This window comes from Lontra canadensis, unplaced genomic scaffold, assembly GCF_010015895.1.
Source record: "Lontra canadensis isolate GAN:19392208 unplaced genomic scaffold, GSC_riverotter_1.0 scaffold109, whole genome shotgun sequence".
Lineage (NCBI taxonomy): Eukaryota > Metazoa > Chordata > Mammalia > Carnivora > Mustelidae > Lontra > Lontra canadensis.
In genome coordinates this window covers 3,681,232-3,697,713 of record NW_022631103.1, presented here as the reverse complement: position 1 = coordinate 3,697,713, position 16,482 = coordinate 3,681,232, and the positions used below count along the sequence as shown (strand labels likewise).

Genomic DNA, 16,482 nt, shown 5'->3' with positions numbered 1-16,482 from the left:
TAAGAAATGCTTAATGCAACTTTGTAATATATTGAACACAATTTAAACCATCCTGGCTCAGTATTCTCTTTTCCTCACTTTATTGTTATTTTTATAACTAACAAAGCAATGAATGTGGATTGTCATAGATGACTATACAGCACACATTCACTATCTCCTTCCATATCCTCCATGACCTCCCAGCTCCAGTGATATTGGACTTAGCCATGTGGCTTGCTTCAGCTAACAGAAAGTGGGCAAAAAGGAGAGTATACTGGTTCCAAGCCTTGGTCTGAAAAGGCTTCCCATGTTTCCATTTGCCCCAACCTCCGCCATGAGAAGAACAGATCCCTGGTAGGACCTGCCTCTCCAGGATGCCTTCCAGAATGCGACACATCAAGCGGCCCTGCATTGGGTCCCCCACCCTAACTCTTCGGGGTGCATACAAACACATGTGGTATGGTACTCAGATCAGCAGTTCCAGGAGAAGCCGGCATCACTACTCCAAAAACCGCCAGGGAGCCCTGTGCAGTGGGGAGAAGAGACCACCCACCCGGACCTTAGGAAGTGTAAGCCCCCTCAACTAACCTGCAGACCCATAGGCAGGAAAAATAATACTTAACCTTAGATAGCACTCTGATTTTGTGGTCGTTTGTTTCATGACAAAAGCCAATTAATCCACCTATTGTGACCAGGAAAAATGTACAGAAATCATACGCTTTTAAATATAAGTACACTCTCTTTATCCCACCCCCAATGAAAGTAGCTGACGGTCATCATTTCATAGGGAACTTTCTATTCCTTTCTTTGGATATTCCAAGGATTAACTGAGCAAATGCATGTAAAAAGCACTTAGCAAAGTGATGAGCCTATGATGTAGACACTCATTAAACGTTAGCTCTTCTTCTTATATTCTCATGCAAACAAATATCTCAGGCATAGGTTGTTTTTTGTTTTTGTTTTTGTTTTTAATGTATGGCAAAATGTGGCAATGCTTTACACATTACTCTTGGCTTGCTTTCTTCATGTAAGGTAGTATCATAGGTTTTTCTTTAGGTCAACTCATCCTTTTACTTCCTTTTTTTTTTTTTTTAAGATTTTACTCATTTATTTGTTAGAGAAAAAAAGAGAGAGCAAGAGTGAGACAGAGAGAGAGCACAGAGGGAGCAGGAGAAACAGACTCTCTACTCAGCAGGGAGAACCCTGAGATCATGACCTGAGCCTGAGGCAGACACCTGAGCAACAAAGCCACCCAAGTACCCAGGTCAACTCAACTTTTTAAGAGCATTTCCCTCACTTTTTCATTAGCTGCATGATATTCCATGGTTTAAATATACCATAATCTATTTTACCTATTTCCATTGGTGTTCGTGGAAATATTTGCCACTCTTCCCTGTCAAGTCATGGGACTCACTCTAGCCAATCAGATATGAGTGGAAGTGACAAGTGCGCAAAATTTTAGAGCTATCTAGTGGTGTTACCTCTCTCTCCCCTCTGGGACACACGGCAGCAATATTTCAGATAGGGGGCTACCACTTCAGCCTGAGTTTCAGAGAAAGAGCTAAGACCTCAGTCATGATGAAAATGGAATATTACACAGCCATCAGAAAACATGAGTACCCAGCTTTCGCATCAACGTGGACGGGACTGGAGGACATTATGCTGAGTGAAGTAAGTCAAGCAGCGAGAGTCAATTATCATATGGTTTCATTCACTTGTGGAGCATAAAGAAAACATGGAGGACATTGGGAGAAGGAAGGGAAAAATGAAGGGGGGTGGAGAATCAGAGTCGGAGCCAAACCATGAGAGACTGCAGACTCCGAGCAACAAACAGAGGGTTTTAGAGGGGAGGGGGTTGGGGGGATGGATGAGCCCAGTGATGGACATTAAGGAGGGTATGTATTACATGGAGCTCTGGGTATTATATGCAAGCAATGAATCATGAAATGCTACACCAAAAACTAATGATGTACTATATGGTGACTAACATAACATTATAAAAAAAAAGAAAAGAAAAAAATCATGACTGAAATGTAGCATGCACAAGAAATAAACTTATTTGTTCGAAGACTGAGATTTGGGAGGTGGTTTGTTACCACAACCTAATTTAGAGAATGTTAATACAGTGTTTTAAGACTTTCAAGTGTTTGGATGTTCATTGTAAATATTCATCATCCACTGGTCTGGCCAAGCAACAACATGCTCATCAATCAAGACATGGGTTGACAGAATAATGGGAAAACAATCTCCTCCCTAACTTCACTTTTTAAAATTATCAGTAGCTTTCTCCCTTACTGCCAAATCACTAGGCAAGGAACCTGATGGTATCACAGAAAAAAGCAAGTCTAATGATGTTGTCCAGTAGGTTGAGGACATCCTCTGTATGTGGGAAGGTTCTTAGGTAGGTCAGGATCATGAGAACGTTGACCCATTTTCACCAAGTTGCCAGCTACCAACACACAGACACGCAACATGGCACCCATGTCACTGTTACCAAGAAAAGCCATCATAACTACCTAGAAAACTGCAGGGAAGGCAGGTGCAAAGGAGAGAAAGTAGAGTGAACAGGAACTTAGGAAAGCTAATTCCAGCTTCCCTGGGTATCAGCTCTGGACCTCTGTCTGCTCAGAGAACCACCGTGAGGATCCAGTGAGGGACAGCAGGAACAGTTACAACTAATGAGAAAGAACATTTACTTTTTTTTTTATTACACATATAATACATGTGTATAGTAGGAAGTTTTAAAACAAAAAGAGAAACACAAGGAGGAAAATGGAAATTACCCAAACATCACAACTGTTGATATCTTGATGGGTTATCAGCCATATGTCCTCCTAGGTAAATGTATACACCTAGAGTACAGGCCTTCTGTATGCATTTATTACGTGTGTGCATACATTTATTACAAGTCCCTCCTCCCATGCTCATCCTCTCCATTCTCCCTTTCCAGGTTACCTTTCAGTCCCTCCAAACGTGTCCCATAGTCATGCCCCATAGTCAGACCTTCGTTCATGCATTCCCTCATCCTACAAGGCTCTTTCTCTCCCCACTGACTCCTCTCCCCCTAGCTACTCCTCCTCAGCCTTCACGTTTCAATTTATTCATCACCTCCTTAGAGGACAAGTCTCTCGCCGCTACCTTTGTCAGATGTCTCTTCTGTGTGAGCCCAGAACATCCTGCGCCCCTTCTCATAGCATCATCATACTGGACTCGTCTTGCCCCCATATTACCTATTTCCCTTGTTATCCCCCAGCTTGCGGGCAGGTACTGCCGCTTTTGATCGCTAACATTTACCAGTGCCTGGCCCATGGTAAATGCTCCACAATTGTTGAATAAATAAATAATACAGTTAACAAAATGTGCTATCTATATTTCTTCTGAAATCCCCAAGCTACCTGGCACTTCTCAATAAATATCCAGCGAAAGATTAAATATAGAAGAAGATGTAGGACACAGTCACATGTCTCGTTAAGTTTATAAATTATATGGGAAGAAAATATTACCAACAGGAAGCATCAGTATGTAATTTTAGTGCTATGTCCTTTACTTCTGCCTCCCTCACTAATTCTCTTCAAACAGGAAAGGGCAGAACAAAGCCCCTAACTTCAGTTTCCCATTTATTCTCCCACCAAGCAGATCCTGCAGCACTAGTTGGAAGAAGAAGATGCTAGCAACTTTAACACATATACTCTCGAATCTCGGTGGTTTGACACAATACAGCTGATTTCCCATTCAGGCCAAGTCGAATGCAAATACTCCTGGTCAGTGTCCAATCTCCCATGTGCTCATTCAGAGACAGAGGCTCCTTCCATCTCTGTCTCTGTCCTTCTCTATGTCCCTTACACTTAACCAGGAGATGGGGAGAGATGGTTTTCAGAGCCAGGCCTGTACCTAGCACACATTCCCTTCACCCCCTCTGCATTGGCTAAAACTCAGCCACGTGGCTGCTCCTAATTACAAAGGAGGCCGGGAACTGTAGTTCAGCTTGTGCACACAGGAGGAAAAGGAGTTTGGTGGATACTTTGCAGTTTTTCTGCCACAAGTGTTTGTCACCCATCAGAGTATAGAGAGTATTTTAAGTGATCCCAAGTGCAGATAACTCTAGTTTATGAGTACCGAAAACTCTTGTTGTCTTGACAGAAGACTATCCATCTAACTACCACCAGACCTAAGAAAACATCATCTCAGACTTTCAGATTTTGTGAATAAAGGGTCAATTCCAGAACTGATAAGCCACTAACGTTGGTGACCAACCTCCAGCCAAATTCTTAAAGAGAATACTTAGAGGTAGTTTTTATGAACTTGAAAATAAAGTGATGATTACTACAAGCTACTATGTGCTCTGTAGGAATTATCATAAACTAAGCCAGCATAGCATCTGGCACAGAGTAGACAACAAATTTGTATTGAATGGATGGCCTTCAATTCCATTTTTTTTAAAGATTTCATTTATTTATTTGACAGACGGAGATCACAAGTAGGCAGAGAGACAGGCGGAGAGAGAGAAGGAAGTAGGCTCCCTGCTAAGCAGAGAGTCTGATGCAGGGCTCGATCCCAGGACCCTGGGATCATGACCTGAGCCGAAGGCAGAGGCTTTAACCCACTGAGCCACCCAGGCGTCCCTTTAATTCCACTTTTAAGGCAACTATCCCATTGATAATTAACTATGACTTCAGAAATTTCTCCTTTAAATATTGCAGAGTTTTTCTCTCTAACCTCTAACCATTGCCCTCATTCTGACCTACAAAGTTACAGACTAAGTCAACCTTCCCATGAGACATTTGCACAACTACTTGAAGACCTCTATTATGCTCTCATGGTCACTTATTCTCCCCTCTGGGTAAAAAAAAAAAAAAAAAAAAATATGCCCCGTTCCTTCAACTCTTCTCCATGGGACATAATTTGGGGCTTCTCACCATTTGACTGACCCTCTCTGAGCTCTGTTTGGCCAAAAGTGCCTTCCCCAGTTTCATGCCCACAGTGTTCCCAATGGGGTCCAACCAGCAGCATTCAGCAGAATTACCACTGCCCAGCCCTGAATATCACCAGAAGTATGTAAGCAAGTGAAGATGCTGCCAAAGGGATTCCTGCACTGAGAAAGGGGTAGGACTTGAAGATGACTTCCGCTTTATGATCCCAAAAGTTTTGTGGAAGTTCTGAATGCTGAGGTTAAGTCACAAGAAGGATGATGGTGTGCACAGCCATTACACATTCCTCCTTGATCAAAACCTAGTCTGTGCATGATCTCCAATGACTCAGTTCACTTACTTGTATTTCAATTTTCTTCACTTCTGCCTCCTTACTCCAATTGTGACATGAATGCATATTTCCAAGCTGACAATCTGGGGAGAAAAAAAAGAAAAAAGCAGGTGGAGGGTGAGGAAGAGAGTGAAACATTCCAAAATTGGAAACCAGTCTCAAGCACATAAGAACGAATTTTGCGGAGAGTTGATCCAAGAGAAGGACCTCCACAGGGGCTCTGACATATGACAAAGATTTAAAGAGCACCCTCTGTGCCAAGCACCATACTAAATGCTGTGGGTTTGGTGAAGACAAGGAATGCCTATCCTGCCTCTTTTAGGTAAAACAGATCTTAAAATAACACATAAAGAAATATGGAATAACCCATTTAGGTAAATTCAGTTGTTACAAAGAAATCTCCGGTTCCCTGGCTTCAGCTTTCCATGAGGGGATATTTGCTAGAGTAATTTCTTGCCCACTTTCTCCATCCCTTATTTCCTTCCCATGAGAAAGGTGTGGGTTATCTGATTGCTGAAGTCAGAAGAAAGACCCAGAATGCCCACCCCAGCCACTGCTCTGTCTTTTCAGAATGAATTTGTCCACAGAATGTACACATACACTGTCTATCTGGAAGTGGCTTGCAAGTGCCCACCTCCGCCAGGGACCCGCAGATAAGTTTAATTCCGAGTAAAGTGCTGGGAAACTCGTTGTGCCTGCCAAGCCCTGCGATCTCTCCTCTATCAGAATAACACTGTGATCTCCATTCATCTGACTCCTAACTTCCAGCTGGTTCTGAGCTCAAGAGGGAAAGAGTGTTATTTATTACATTCCTGAGTTCCCAACCGCTATAAAGAGAAAACAGACTTACAAGAAAGTATAAGAGGGGAATGTAATTTAGATGGGGGAAGGGTGCAGTATGAAAGAAAGCCTCTTCAAGTGTCATTAAAGCCAACATCCAAAGGAAATAGAAATTGACCAAACAACAGGGAAGAAGCGGGAGGGCTAATATAAAGGTTCTTAGGCAAGAAATAGTTTATCTTGTTTGAGGAACTGAAGAAGTCCAGTGTGGCTGTCATTAGGGCTGGTCACCAAGTATGGATAGCTCTCTGCCTTCCAGGCCAATAGGATTGTACTTCCTGGTCTCCCAGTGGCTAGGGGTGGAGGGTTAAGGGGGATGGGGGAGTGGGCATGAGACTAGTTTTAACCAGTGAATTTCGAGAAGTGACCTGGTACATTCTCTGGCAAAGGAATTTAACTGCCTGGCCAAGACCCTTCAAAGCTTCTTTCTGTCTACCACGAGACCTGTAATGTTCCTGAAAGTAGGTGCTACATTAGGCTGGGTCCCAGAGCAGGCAATGTGATCAGAGGCCCTGCCAACCCTTGATGGATATGGAGTAGGAGCAAGAAATTTTTTTTTTTTTTTTTGTCTTAAGTCACCAAGATTTTTGTTTGTTTTTTTACTGTAATAGAACCCAGGCTACCTTGACTGATAGAGTCACACCCAGTATGGCTACAAAATAGTTGGAAAGGTGGTATAGCCCAGATAAGGGGAGATCTTAAAGGCAATGTTAAGAATTTGGATGTCATCCCAAATCCAGTAGGAGGCACTTAAGGAGGTTTCAGCAGGGGAGTTTGATATGTCCCAATTTTTATGTATTAAAACAAGTATTATTACCATCTATTAAAATATCCCCTTATTCCACTATAGAAAAGGCTACTTTTAAAAAAATTCACTGATAGGTATTTACTGAGCACCTCCTAACCTCCCACATGCCAGGCACTGCATTAAGCATCAGAGATACAAAAATTAATTAGAAAAAAATAAAAATAATTTAATTTAATACTTTATTAATAATAATTTGATACTTTATTAAATGAATTAGACACAGTTCCTGGATTTGGAGTCAGGAATGTAAGAAGACATCTACATGATAGACATTCTCTGCTTCAGGGGTGTACCCAGTAGGGTGAGAGCCAAAGAAAATAATAACTATTTGAGTGCAGGGTGGGAGAGGGGGTAACAGAAAGCTTCAGAGGGAACAATTACTGGAGCAGGGTCTTGAGGGGGAAGTAGGAGTTTTCTAGGTGGCATTTTGATTAAGGATAAAATGAAATGGAAAGACATAAAAACATTAGAGGAATTGAAAAAGTTTAGGGTAGCTGAGACCCTGTGTAGTTCAGGGTATGTTAGACTGAATTACTCTTCGCAAATACTTGCTGCCCAACTCCACTGACGTCAGGCTTGACAATGCAAACTGCTCTCAGCAGAAGCTTTAAGTACTGCGCTCTTTTCTCTTTGCCATGGCAATCAGCAATGTTTCAGAAAGGTTCCTAGAGAAATGATGATATTGTGTGAAACAGAGACACAACCAACTCATAATGCACACACAGTATGAATGAAAAATAATTCTTTGGTTGTCATCATGTAAGATTTTTGGATTGCTACCATGGCGTAACCTAGGCTACACGTGGTTGTGCATTTCCAGCTCTTGACTTCCAGACACATGGTAGGATTGCATTTTCTTGCACCCTTTAAGTAAAACAGGGTCATGTAACTTGTTTTTGGCCAATAATATGGACATGCAAATAATGTGTGTCATTTCTGGGAGGGACCTTCATTTCCAATGTGAAATCATCGTGCTTTCTTTCCTCTGTTGAAGTGATTGGGAGGATTATGGAGGCATTTATCAAGAAGAAACCTTCTTCAGATTCAGCCTCTAAATGAGTACATTGAGCAGAAGCCTTCTGACCTTGAACATGGAGTATGAGCCAGAAACAAGGTTTTTTTGTTAAGCCAATGAGATTTTAAAGATTTTGCTTATTTATTTATTTTTTAAGAGCGAGAGAGAGAACACAATCAGAGGGAAGGACAGAAGAAGAAAGAGAAAGAGTGAGAAAACCAGACTCCCCATTGAGCATGGAGCCCAACATGAGGCTCAACATGAGGTTCCACATGGGGCTTCACACCAGGCTTGACACAGGGCTCAACCTCACAGGGGCTTGATCTCCCAACCCTGAGATCATGACTTGAACTGAAATCAAGAGTTGGAGGCTTAACTGACTGAGCCACCCAGGTGCTCCAAACCACTGAGATTTTAGAATTGTTCAACATGGTGGCAAACCTAGCCCATCCTGACTGATCTAAAAATTAGAACCGAGATACACGGTCATGTAATAACAACAACAAATAAAAGTAAACATTCATTTAGAAGGCAATAACTAAGAACACTTATTCGAAGCTAAAAGGATGGTGATCTATTTGGTGAGCATATTACCTGTGATAATGCAGAAGACATATGAGGAACATATGAGGAACCTAAGGAACTAAACCAAGAGACTGTAAAACAGAATGTTAATAGCTTGTGTTGGTAGCTGTTGGATACATTTGGAAACTTACTACAAAAAAGAGATGAGCTCAGAGAAGATTTGCCCAGTTTGTAAACAGAAATTCAAGTAGGGACAATCTATAAATTCAAAGATTTGTAGGGTTCAAAGAGGTTACTGTTTCTCAGTTTCAACCAGTAAAATATAAAATTATGGCATGTTTTCAGCCAAAAAAAAAAAAAAAAAGTCAATTAAAATCAGCCTTGCCTTGAAGTACGTCTCAAGTCAAGGGTATGGCCTCAAACCTATTGTTATAACTTCTGGATAAATGAAGATATTACCCAGCATATGTTCGTAATTGAACAAAATGGCTTTGGAAAAGGGAGGAGAAGTATCATTCTCCCACCAAAGCCCAGAAAGCCCAAAGCGCACAAAACCAAGTCAGGAGAGAGAGGACAAGTGAGGGACAATGAATGAGAGAGAGATACCAGCAGGCAAGAAAGCAAGAAAACAAAGATATACAGCAAAACATGGAAGTAGGTCCGGGAAAGAATCAGCTGTGGCTATTAGCTCATGGAACACCTGGAATTAAACAGATAAGAAGCCTACATTTTTGTGAGAGTTATACCGCCAAAAGCACATCAGCCTGGATTAAAGGAGACCTTATTCGAGACTTCATATCACTCTGCACCTCCCCCAATTTTTAAAGGCATATTTTAAAATATATTTCCCTATGCCCTCTTCAGATATAGAAAAGGAAGACTTTCTCAGAGAGCAAAGCCACAGGTCACAGAAAGCAGTGGATAAGGCAGCTACCCCAAGGGGATAGAATCAGTGTCTAATCAGGGTGTTGGATTGGAAGGGGGGGTATCCTCAACGTGTCTGCTTAGTGGACTGGTGTCTACTGTGGTTTCCCATTCCTTCATTTTCCAAACAGCGTGCCCACAGCAGTTAGCCTGCCTCCGTTCCACTGGTCCATCTTGAGGGTACACAGGAGAGACGTCTTGCATTTAGAAAAAAAGGTCACATCTGGAGCTGATACAGAGTCTACTACGAATCACCCAGAACCTGGAAAGTGAGCTTGACACACTGTGACTTGATAAATCTTTAGGATTGTCCCCCCTGAGGAAAGAATGAGAAAATTCTGTCTGTGGGAAGACAGTAAGCCAAACATTTGGTGAGCAGAAAAGAGACTGCTAGAGTCATTAGTGTTGTTCTCCAAATAGTCCTGGCTCTCTCCCTTTAAGATACTCGGCAGAATTGCAGAGATTTAAAATTGGGCGGTAGCCACATGACTTGCTTTGACCAGTGATACCCGAGCAAAAACTCAGTGTGTCACTTTCAGGTGGATGCTTCGAGAGCCAGTGAATGGTCTGCTGCCTTGTCTCCTCCAGCCAAGACAATAATGAGAAGTACGTGTGAAGATGAAGCCTTCTTCAGTCCAAGTCCTCAAGTGTCCATGGTGAGCAGAACTCCCCTGCAGACCTTGAGCGGGGACATGTAGCATGAACAACAAATAAACTTCCCTGGGGTAAGCCACTGAGATGTCTGGTTTGTTTGTTAGAGCAGCATAGCCCAGCCTTTCCTGACTGATTCTGGAAGTGAGAATGGAAGCAGGAGAGCAGGAGTGAGCGTAGGAAAGGAGTCCCCTCTCTCGAGCAAAGGTCTCTGAACTCTTTCCTCGTCATAAGGGAAAGCCATGAAGGTTTCCAAGCAGGGGTGTTAACATGTACAGATCTGCTATTTTTTGGATAAAATATGCTATTTCTCAACATAAGGAGAAAATAAGCCTACTAAACCACATAAGGCAGAGAGAAACACACAGAACCCTTAGGCAAAAGATGTGTGTATATATATATATACTTACACACACAAAGTCCTAAGTCTTAAAGTTTCTAAATACAGGAGCTCTGAAAGGAGTTCCAGAGGATCAGACATGGTAATTAGTTCTATCCCACCATCCAAGTGCCATTCCCCTACAGACACCTAATACTTAACAAGAAAGTCTTCCAGAGCAGAACAGATACAAGGGAATGGAACAAAGACCTGAGGTTAATTTCCAGCTGTGTGATCTGAGCAAGAGTCTTAACCTCTCTGAACCTAGTTCCTCATATGTTAGATCCAAATAAAAATACACACACCTAGAGATGGTTGTGAGGAGAAAAGGCATATTTAAATAGGTCAGGTAAATGCCTGGCTGGTGGTAGGTGTTTAATACATGAAATTTATTTTTATTACCGTTAACATAAAAAAATTATTAAGAATGTCAGCTCCATGATTACAAAAGAAAATGATTCAGGGCAACAGAATAGAGAATGTTCCCTCCTCAAGGAAAATAACTGGGTATTGTCATCACTCTATCCCCGCACGGCAGCTCAGTGCCTGGCTCACAGGAGCTGCTCAGTTTCCCTCTGCTGCAGGAGGGAAGGAGAGGTGAGTGCGTGGGGAGGAGAAAAGTTGTCAGGATTTCTGACACCAGCAGCTGTTGGGCCCTTGAATCTGAACTCTCAAAGCCACAAATACCGTAAAGCTCCGGGCTATAAACCCAAGGCTGAATTCCCCCTAAGTTCAGAAGCTGAAAAGCCAAAATTAGAATCTGAGAACACAAATTGCAGCAAGTCTGACTTCAAACCCCAGTCTTCAACAGGAGGTCCGGGAAAGTGCTGACTTCTGACCCTTTCCTCCTTCACCTTCCTCCCCTCACCGCTCCTCACAGGGGTAAGGACACCTGGTTCTGCCAAGTCACACTCATATTCTGTCATTTCATCGAGGTTCTGGGAAACTCCGAGGGAGGGTAGGAAAGGGGGCTGTGCGGCAACCACCTCCTGGCCCTGGAGGCGACGATGTTCCACTAGCTCAGCCCAGTGAGGTGGGTCTCACCGGCCCCACTTGCAGACCTGAAGGAATTCAAGAGAAGTTCGGCAATTCTCACTTCACACCGTGGCAGCGCTGGGCACGCGAGAACCCACGATCCCCGATTTGGATATTCCTTCCGCCATACACTTTTGTCCCTAAGGGCTGCGGGGTAGGAGGAGGATAAAATAACCGCAGAAAAAGAACCACTTATATGTGTCTAGCGCTTCCTAGAGGCTGCCCAGGATATGGGCCCACCACCTGGCCAGGAGCGGAGAGATCTTAAATCCTGGTCGCTACCCCTGACTCGCTGCGTGACTTTTTTCTGAGTTATCTGACGCTCTCGGACTTGTTTTCCTGTAAACAAATCAGGACGGGAGGTGTGGTGTGGTGTGGGGGGTGTGTGTGTGTGTGTGTGTGTGTGCGCGCGCGCGCCCGCGCGTGTGTTTGTGAACTATGGTTGCATGTTGTGCGGGGGCGGGTAGCAGACGATCACCGGGGTTCCCCAAGTTTCGGATTCCCTAAACGCGCATTCACAACTGGAAGCTGAGTTGCCCCCTAATTCTACCCCCCATAGAAAAACTTCCCCATCAAGGCAAAACTGAGCCCTCGCACCCTTTCTCCCATGGTCTGGAGGGTGCAGTGGGGGTGCAACGCAGACTTAGCTGAGCACCGAGTTTCGAGCAATGCAAATCACTTGGCTTCTAGGCTCAGCCAAACAGCAGCGCGGACGATCGCTCGTGAACTTGACCAGGAGACAAACTTTGCAGCGTCCTCAACGTGGGGGGCCCGCTCTCCCGAGACCGCCCCTAAACTTAAGCCCACTTTCACTCGCCCCCACAGGGGACTTAAAAGAGCCACCTTAAGGGCGGTGCTCCCGCCCCCCGGAAGTGCGGGGGGGCACACACCCGAGCGAACAGACTCCGGCCCCGCAAGGCGGCGAAGTGCCGGTGGATGATAGCGAGCACCCCAAGTGGGGAAATACCCCACACCCAGCGCTCTCAGTCCCAGACACCTGGCCCGGTTTCCGAGCCTTCCGGGTGCCTGAGTCCCCTGCATTCCCGCCCAAGCCCTGAACTTGAGCCCGCCTCGGTCAGAGGCTGCGAAAGCCCGCGTTCACCCGACTCGCTGTAGCCACCGTCACTAGACAAACCCCAAGACGTCAGCCCACAATGCACCAGGCGGGCCGGGAAAGACGCGCGGAGGAGGGGAGGGGAAAGAGCCCCGCGCGAATCGCGCGGGAGGGGGAGGGGGAGAGGAGGAGAAAGAAGGGCCCAACTGTAGGAGGGCAGCGGAGCATTACCTCATCCCGTGAGCCTCCGCGGGTCTAGAGAAGAATCTTCTAGGGTGGGGTCTCCATGGCGACGGGCGGGCCCGCCCCCTTGAGAGCGACGCGAGCCAATGGGAAGGCCTTGGGGTGACATCATGGGCTATTTTTAGGGGTTGACTGGTAGCAGATAAGTGTTGAGCTCCGGCTGGATAAGGGCTCAGAGTTGCACGGAGTGTGGCTGAACCACCGAGGCGGGAGTGGAGGTGCGCGGACTCAGGGAGACAGGCGGACACAGGCAGGCAAGACGGCAGTGGAGTCCGAGCTGCAAATCCTATTTTCTTTTCTGTTTTCTCACCAATTGCCCAGAGCTAACGCCTGTGGCTCCGGGGCTGGTGTTTTGGGGAGCGTCCGGAGAGCCCCTTCTCCAGCCGCCCCCAGGAGGAGAGACCCGCTGCCCGGGAGCTGCTGACAGCGCGGAGCGAGGCGGCAGTCCGTCCGGGAAGTCCGGAGAGCGGCTGCAGCGGCCAAGAACTTTCCTGGCCAGGAGGACAGGGGACAAGTGGCCCGGGTCCCGGAGCGAACTTTTGCAAAGCTTTGCTGCGCGTGAAGCTGTGGCGGCGGCGGTGAAGACGAGAAGGCGGCGGAGAGAGAAGACCGAGGAGGGACGTGCGCTCAGCTTCTCTCGCACCGGTTGCTGAACTTGGGCGAGCGCGAGCCGCGGCTGCCAGGCGCCGCCTCCCCCTCGCAGCGGAGGAGGGGACAGTCGTCGGCGTCGGGGCGGCGGAGACCCGCCGCCGGCCTGCCACAGCGGGATCGGCGCTGACTGCCGCCGCCGGGAAGGCCGCTGTCGCCGGGAAGCGTATTCGTCCGCGGGCTCCCAGGAACCGCTGCGCCCGAGAGCGCTCCGTGAGTGACCGCGACTTTTCAAAGCCGGGCAGCGCGCGCGAGCTGACAAGAGTGCGGGCGGCACCTGAACCCTGAGTGCCTGGGGAGCGAGCTGGTGAGCAGGGCGCAGGGGGGAGGACAGCCGGCGGGTGCGCGCGCCTCTCGAGAAACTTTCCTTGCCCAGGGCCCCGGGAGGCGCGGGTGTCCCCCGCTCGCCAGCGCGCTGTTGCGGCCCCGAAACTTCTGCGCGCAGCCCAAACTAACCCCACGTGAAGTGACGGACTGTTCTATGACTGCAAAGATGGAAACGACCTTCTACGACGATGCCCTGAACGCCTCGTTCCTCCAGTCCGAGAGCGGCGCCTACGGCTACAGTAACCCCAAGATCCTGAAACAGAGCATGACCCTGAACCTGGCCGACCCGGTGGGCAGCCTGAAGCCGCACCTCCGGGCCAAGAACTCCGACCTCCTCACCTCGCCCGACGTTGGGCTGCTCAAGCTGGCCTCGCCCGAGCTGGAGCGCCTGATAATCCAGTCCAGCAACGGGCACATCACCACCACGCCGACCCCCACGCAGTTCCTGTGCCCCAAGAACGTGACAGACGAACAGGAGGGCTTCGCCGAGGGTTTCGTGCGCGCCCTGGCCGAACTGCACAGCCAGAACACGCTGCCCAGCGTCACGTCGGCGGCTCAGCCGGTCAGCGGGGCGGGCATGGTGGCTCCGGCGGTGGCTTCGGCGGCGGGTGGCAGCGGCAGCGGCGGCTTCAGTGCCAGCCTGCACAGCGAGCCGCCGGTCTACGCCAACCTCAGCAACTTCAACCCGGGCGCGCTGAGCAGTGGCGGCGGGGCGCCCTCCTACGGCGCGGCCGGCCTGGCCTTTCCCGCGCAGCCCCAGCAGCAGCAGCAGCCCCCGCAGCCGCCGCACCACCTGCCCCAACAGCTCCCCGTGCAGCACCCGCGGCTGCAGGCCTTGAAGGAGGAGCCGCAGACGGTGCCCGAGATGCCCGGGGAAACGCCGCCCCTGTCCCCCATCGACATGGAGTCGCAGGAGAGGATCAAGGCAGAGAGGAAGCGCATGAGGAACCGCATAGCTGCCTCCAAGTGCCGGAAAAGGAAGCTGGAGAGGATCGCCCGGCTGGAGGAAAAAGTGAAAACCTTGAAAGCGCAGAACTCGGAGCTGGCGTCCACGGCCAACATGCTCAGGGAACAGGTGGCACAGCTTAAACAGAAGGTCATGAACCACGTTAACAGTGGGTGCCAACTCATGCTAACGCAGCAGTTGCAAACGTTTTGAAGAGAGACTGTCGGGGGCTAAGGGGTAACAGAGAAAAAAAATTACACAGAGAGACAGACTTGAGAACTTGACAAGTTGAGAGAGCGAGAGAGAGAGAGAAAAGAAGTGTCCAAGGACTAAAGCCAAGGGTATCCAAGTTGGACTGGGCGGCGTCCTGACGGCGCCCCCAGTGTGCACGAGTGGGAAGGACTTGGCGCGCCCTCCCTTGGCATGGGGCCAGGGAGCGGCTGCCTGCGGGCTGCCCGGCTTTGCGGACGGGCTGTCCCCGCACGAACAGAACGTTAGACTTTTCTTTAACATTGACCAAGAACTGCATGGACCTAACATTCGATCTCATTCAGTATTAAAGGGGGGAGGGGGAGGGGTTCCAAACTGCAATAGAGACTGTAGATTGCTTCTGTAGTACTCCTTAAGAACACAAAGGGGGGGAGGGTTGGGGGAGGGGAGGCGGGAGGGAGGTTTGTGAGAGCGAGGCTGAGCCTGCAGATGAACTCTTTCTGGCCTGCCTTCCTTAACTGTGTATGTACATATATATATTTTTTAATTTGATGAAAGCTGATTACTGTCAATAAACAGCTTCATGCCTTTGTAAGTTATTTCATGTTTGTTTGTTTGGGTGTCCTGCCCAGTGTTGTTTGTAAATAAGAGATTTGGAGCACTCTGAGTTTACCATTTGTAATAAAGTATATAATTTTTTTATGTTTTGTTCCTGAAAATTCCAGAAAGGATATTTAAGAAAATGCAATAAACTATTGGAAAAGTACCCCTCCCACAACCTCTTTTCTGCATCATCTATGGATTACCTATCTAGGTGAAGTTGAAAGAGTGGAAAGTCAACTCACATCACTCTCAGTGCTTCTTACTATCAAGCAGTGAAAACTGTTCTCTACTGGACTTGAGATAACTGTAGCTGATGCTCTTTGTCAACTTACCCTCTTCCCTCCCCCAACAATCTATGTAGGGTTGCTTACAGAGGATAGTGTGGTCCTTCTGAAGGCTGAGGGAAGGGAGGTTGTGGTGAAGAGGGACAGACAGTCCCCTGGGAAGTCCATTTAAAATCTGGATTATACCAAGTGGCATGTGCTGTGACCATTTGTGATGTTAGCAGAAACTTAAGAGTAGTTGCTTACTCTCAAATCAGGAACAGTGGCAGATTTTCACAGAAATGTATCCTTCCAATTTGGAATCTTTCACAATCCCTCGATAAAAAAGATGGTCTTTGCTTATGAATATTTATAACAGCATTCTTGTCACAATAAATGTATTCAAATACCAATAACAGATCTTGAATTCCTTTCCCTTTACTACTTTTTTCTTCCCAAGCTCTACACTGAAGCTTTTCTTTTCAGTTGCTGGGGTTAGCGTTACTGCCATCTGAAGTTACTGGGTAATTAAGAAGCTAAGAATTTAGGACGAGTCAACACGATTTGCAATCTGGATGAAACATTCTCCCAGTTTCATTAATATTCTTTCTCCTCCACTGCCCTCCTCTCTCTCTCTCTCTCTCTCTCTTTCTCTCTCTCTCTCTGAAATAAACACCTATACTTAGACAAGTTACTACAATAGCAGTTTACCATTTGGGGTTTTTCTATAGTTTATTTCTTAATTTGCTAAAATAATCAGCCTTGTTTAAGTC

The 16,482-nt window shown here is 47.0% G+C and overlaps 1 protein-coding gene and 1 pseudogene across 1 annotated transcript; one reads left to right on the top strand and one right to left on the bottom strand.

The window, feature by feature from the left end:
* LOC116856375 overlaps window positions 1-12,805 on the bottom strand; it is a 40,567-nt pseudogene extending 27,762 nt beyond the window's left edge.
* Window positions 12,806-12,896: 91 nt separating this feature from the next.
* On the top strand, window positions 12,897-15,615 carry JUN (Jun proto-oncogene, AP-1 transcription factor subunit). Its single transcript, XM_032839730.1, has one exon. The coding sequence runs from the start codon at window positions 13,842-13,844 to the stop codon at window positions 14,844-14,846; it is 1,005 nt and encodes a 334-aa protein (XP_032695621.1). The 5' UTR covers window positions 12,897-13,841; the 3' UTR covers window positions 14,847-15,615.
* Window positions 15,616-16,482: the final 867 nt, after the last annotated feature.